The 4,726-nt window shown below is 37.0% G+C and overlaps 1 protein-coding gene across 5 annotated transcripts in view; it reads right to left on the bottom strand.

The window, feature by feature from the left end:
* The window catches only part of RMND1 (required for meiotic nuclear division 1 homolog), a 45,364-nt gene that overhangs the window by 15,242 nt on the left and 25,396 nt on the right, over positions 1-4,726 (bottom strand). For 4 of the 5 annotated variants that reach the window (XM_017539076.2, XM_037742206.1, XM_017539108.2 and 1 more), the window contains 3 exons: positions 3,600-3,706; positions 2,623-2,687; positions 1,330-1,406 (listed from right to left, as the gene is read on the bottom strand). The exons of the other annotated variant lie outside the window; for it this stretch is intronic. In XM_017539076.2, coding sequence (XP_017394565.1) covers positions 1,330-1,406; positions 2,623-2,687; positions 3,600-3,706 — 249 coding nt within the window. The remainder of the gene's footprint in view (positions 1-1,329; positions 1,407-2,622; positions 2,688-3,599; positions 3,707-4,726) is intronic. 5 annotated transcript variants of the gene reach the window in all.

The following is a 4,726-nucleotide window of genomic DNA, read 5'->3' as shown; positions in this document are numbered from 1 at the left end:
ATGAATATTTTTATTTGCTTGCACAAATGGGATCATACCCTATACAAATTTAGACTCTTTAACCTAATATAATTTGCCATGTTTATTTTCACAGATCTATTACATTCCTTGTATTAACATATAGGCATTTTTATTGTAAAGGTAAGAAAACAGGATAATAAAAGTAAGCCTTTATAGAAACTATTCACAAACCTATGTATATTTCATCTTAACTATTCAGCTTGGATATTATAATTCACTATGTCAAATTCTGCTTGCATTACCAAGAGAACAGGAAAGAAGCATCTCTCTACCCTACGTCTCAGAGAATGCGAGGCTTTAGACCTGCTGCAGGATGCTCCTGATGGATGGGTTTTGATTTTTGTTGGTACCCTGAGATTTTGATTTTTGTTGGTCCTGAGCTATGAGAGATACACAGACAATGAAACCCTGGACCACTTCTCCTCTCCAGGCAGAGCGTCTAAGGAGAACGTGGAAAAACAGGTCTTGGGTGAACATTTGCAATGAGCTCTGGTAACTCATTCCATATGGTAGAAGGGATAAACTGGACGATGCTGCCTGTGAGGAAAACACCAACATCAGGACTTGTCATTCTATAAATGCTGGGACAGCTACAAGAATAAAATAAGCTGAAAACCTTTCCAGACATTTACTTAAAATGATTCATCGGTTTTTAGACATAGTCCCTTTTTAACATCTTGGGGCATCTTAAAATGAATGGTGTCTGACAGGTGGCGGTTGAGACTTACTTGCCTTTGCCTTAAATAATGGACTTTCTTATGCTTTCCTTTGCATATATGCCCAGGAGGTGATGTGAGTTAATCTACATCCAGCTAAGACTAAAAGCTATTTCAGTAAATGTAAAATTTTAATTCTCTGATTTAAAAAAGTATTGTTATAGTTTAACTGGCAGCAGTTTTTCTCTCCCGTGGCATCCTGGTGTCTCAGATTCAAAAAAACTTTTCGGTAGCAATTAGGTCTATTTAGCATTATGATGCAGTGATATATCTTTACAGAGAATTCCCATTAACCAAATTCAGAAATATATCTTTCTACCTTCAAAAAACATCCACCATGCTCCATAATGTGGGTTTAATGTAAATGAACTGTGATCTCTTTTGCACATGCATGATTTCCTTCAGTCCAGTCTTAACATAGCCCAGCTACTTCTAAAGGGGTAAGAGCCCTCCCTGCCCATAATCAATGAAATGAAAAGAGCTGCAGTTCCCAAAAAGGTGTAAATGTTTGTTCTTTACCACAGAATTATGGGAATGTTTTCTTGAGACTGTTAAATATATGAAATATTTTATTTAGAGAGAAAAGTTTTACCTTAGGGCAAAGAGTTCACCCATCTTCTGCATAACTTCTTCATGAGATAGTTTCAGTTTCTTCCCAGCTTTTAAAGCCTATTTGAGAGGGAATTGAAAAACCAAAATGCCATGTATCTCTCTTTCTAGTAAGTATTAGGTCAACAGGGCAAAATATGAAGTGGCAAAATTTTGATCCTATGTAAATATTTTTTAGGATGGCTGTCTCCCAGATTTATGTCTTAAATCGCCTTGACATTTTTAATTTTTTTAGGTAGAAATCGTATATTCCTTTTCATTTCCCTTCTCATCAGCATTTCATATGATACATACATTCCTAATCTCTTAGCAGAAAAGCAGGGCCTCCTTTTCCAAGTATAATTAGATTACTCTTTCACAATAAAGACACGGTTAACTACAATAAAAATGACTTTTAAGGTATATTCAAATTTTAATATAACTTCACATGTATTTTCACGTCATGATTTTTCTCATAATTTAGCAAAACACTTTCTTAGGTCAGCAAAAGTAGTCATAATTTCATTTCTTAAAGAGGAAACATTTCACTCTTTTCTTTAATCCAGTTACATTAAAAAATACTGCAACTGATGGGCACGGGGGCTCATGGCCTATAATGCCAGCACTCTGGGAGGCCTAGGTGGGAGGCTCGCTTGAGCAAGGAGTTTGAGACCAGCCTGGGCAACATGGCCAGATCCCATCTCAATTATATTAATAATTTTAAAAAGTATATTGCACCAACAGAGGAAATCAATCTGAAGTTTTAAAAAGTAAAAAGTAATCAATATGAAATTTCTTATTTTGTCATTTTATATGTAACTGGGTGTTCTCGTTTGCATAAGTTCAGTAAGTAGCTTTCTTATTGTTTATAATAATGTTGTACTCCTTAACAATCGGCCCTCTGTAAGTTCTGCAATCACAGATTCAACCAACTGCAGTTTGACAATATGTAGAGAAAAAAGGATGATTGCATCTGTACCGAACATGTACAAACTGTTTTTTCTTGTCATTATTTCCTAAGCAATACAGTATGACAGCTATTTACATAACATTTACATTATATTAGGTATTATAAGTAATCTAGAGATGGTTGAAAGCATACAGGAGCATATGCATAGGTTATATGCAAACGTGATATCAGGGACTTGAACACTGGTAGATACTGGTATCCAGAGGGGTCTTGGAACAAATCTCCCATGGATACTGAGGGACAACTATATATTGTTATATTGGGAAATTCATATTTTTTTCCACATAAAAATCAATTCTTGAATAAGCATAAAATTGATGTAATTACCTCAGGAATTGACTGAATAGATTCAATAAATTTGTCCAGTGATGCTTCCCAAATTGCCAGTTTTACTGGGAAAAAAATTAACAATGGAACATTTCTTTATCATATTCACATTTATATAAAATACATCATTGCACAGTATCTTCACCACCATTTCAACAGTTTAAGAAAAAGTACTAAAACCTTGAAAATATAATTTAAGAACAGTTAATTATCCTAAAGGACAGAACTAAAATGGACAGAGGAAATGGAATCGCTTCCATGCCCTGTTGGCAGACCAAAGCTACATTTAGTAGAATTCCTGATTTTCTAATATTCCATCTCGGAAACTGAAGAGGGTGGGGTACATGTTGATACCCTGGGTAGCTCTGCAGATGAGGCGGGACTAAGACTTTCCTGGCCTCCCCTTTACTCCTTGGGACTAGGAGTAAGCCTCAGAAATCTCCAAAGCCCCTCAGAGTGGTACGGACAGGCCGCCGCAGCAGCCACCTAATGTAGACTGCTGGCAAAAGAAATGCTTAAAGAATTTCTATAGTTTGATTCTGGGACACGGTTCTTTCAGAACAAACACAGCCTCTGTGACTCTGGTTCCCACTCCTGTGAAACACTAGAGTATGTTTCTCTACACAGGGACCTGTGTCCAGTCACACAAGGCTGGGCTTTCTCTGCCTGGAGTGAAGACTATCTAAGAATAACAATCGCATAGAGAAAAGAGAGAAAAACAAGGACTCTAATAATCATCATCTAAAAAATATTTTTGGAGAGGGTACGCTTTATTAATACAATTAATAAGGAATGAGTAACTTCAGCACAGTACTTATCTTTTATACTAGATATTTTTTCTGATGGAGGGAAAAAAAACAAATGCTGAGGCTTTGTTGAGTATTCTGAAAAAATACCGAAATGGTTACAAAGTATTTAAACTTCCCTCAATGAAATGACAACTACAGTACCCTAACCCATAAGCAGCAGTAACTTACCAGAAAGGCAGAGAGCATTGGAGAAAGCAAACTTCTCTAGAATGGCATCATCTAAATCTAGCTCTGAATTTAACTTGATTTCCCCCCTGTGAAGTTTTGACTGTCCCCTGTGAAAAGCAAAAGAATACCTCCTAAATCTTAAAAAGCAATCATATCATCTTTCTGGAGGTCATTTTGACAACTTCTATCAAGTGTTACAAATGTTCTAACATCCTTTGGTCCAAGTAATTCCATTTCTAGGAGTTTATCCTAAGGAAATAATCTAAGGTGCAAAGAAAAATTTGTGTACAAGAAAACCTTTTTTTTTTTTTTTTTTTTTTTTTTTTAGAAAATTTTCTTTTTTTTTTTTTTTTTTTTTTTGAGACGGAGTCTCTCTGCTGCCCAGGCTGGAGTGCAGTGGCACGATCTTAGCTCACTGCAACCTCAGTCTCCTGGGTTCAAGCGATTCTCCTGCCTCAGCCTTCCCAGTAGGTGGGATTACAGGCATGCGCCACCACGCCCAGCTAATTTTTTTTGTATTTTTAATAGAGATGGGGTTTCACCATGTTGGTCGAACTCCTGACCTCAAATGATCCGCCCACCTTGGCGTCCCAAAGTGCTACAATTACAGTTGTGAGTCACTGCACTCGGTTGAAAACTTTTTAAAAAAATGGTCAGTGTTTAAGAGTGAAAAATTAGGAAAGAAACCAAATGTTCAGTAGGGGTTGGCCCGGTGATAGTCATTCCACCAAGAAAAACTTACAAGCGTGTTTTGGAAGGATAGTTAATTAAATAAGAGAACGTTCACAATAAATTTCTATGTGAAAAAAATGCTGCATATAAAACTATATATGGAGTGTAATCTAAAATCTCACTGACCTGGTGGGGTTGGGGAGGGAGACAAGGAAGTTGTGAAAAATGAATGTATGACTGGGGGGGACTCTAGACAGGGGATGGGGGAAGGGAGGGAATGTGTGAATATAAACATCACAAATCAATGGAAAAAATACAGGGTAAATCTTCACAAAAGATGTCAGACAAGAGATGGGCAAAGGGAAGAGGACAGGGGCCCGATGGGAGGGTTGTGAGGAAGTATCTGCTATGGCAACCTCAGATAAAGGAAGGAAAGCAAAGACAGCGGTCACAAG

The sequence above is a fragment of the Cebus imitator genome, unplaced genomic scaffold, assembly GCF_001604975.1.
Source record: "Cebus imitator isolate Cc_AM_T3 unplaced genomic scaffold, Cebus_imitator-1.0 Scaffold6, whole genome shotgun sequence".
In the NCBI taxonomy this organism is placed as follows: Eukaryota; Metazoa; Chordata; class Mammalia; order Primates; family Cebidae; genus Cebus; species Cebus imitator.
This window is presented reverse-complemented; position numbering and strand designations above follow the sequence as displayed.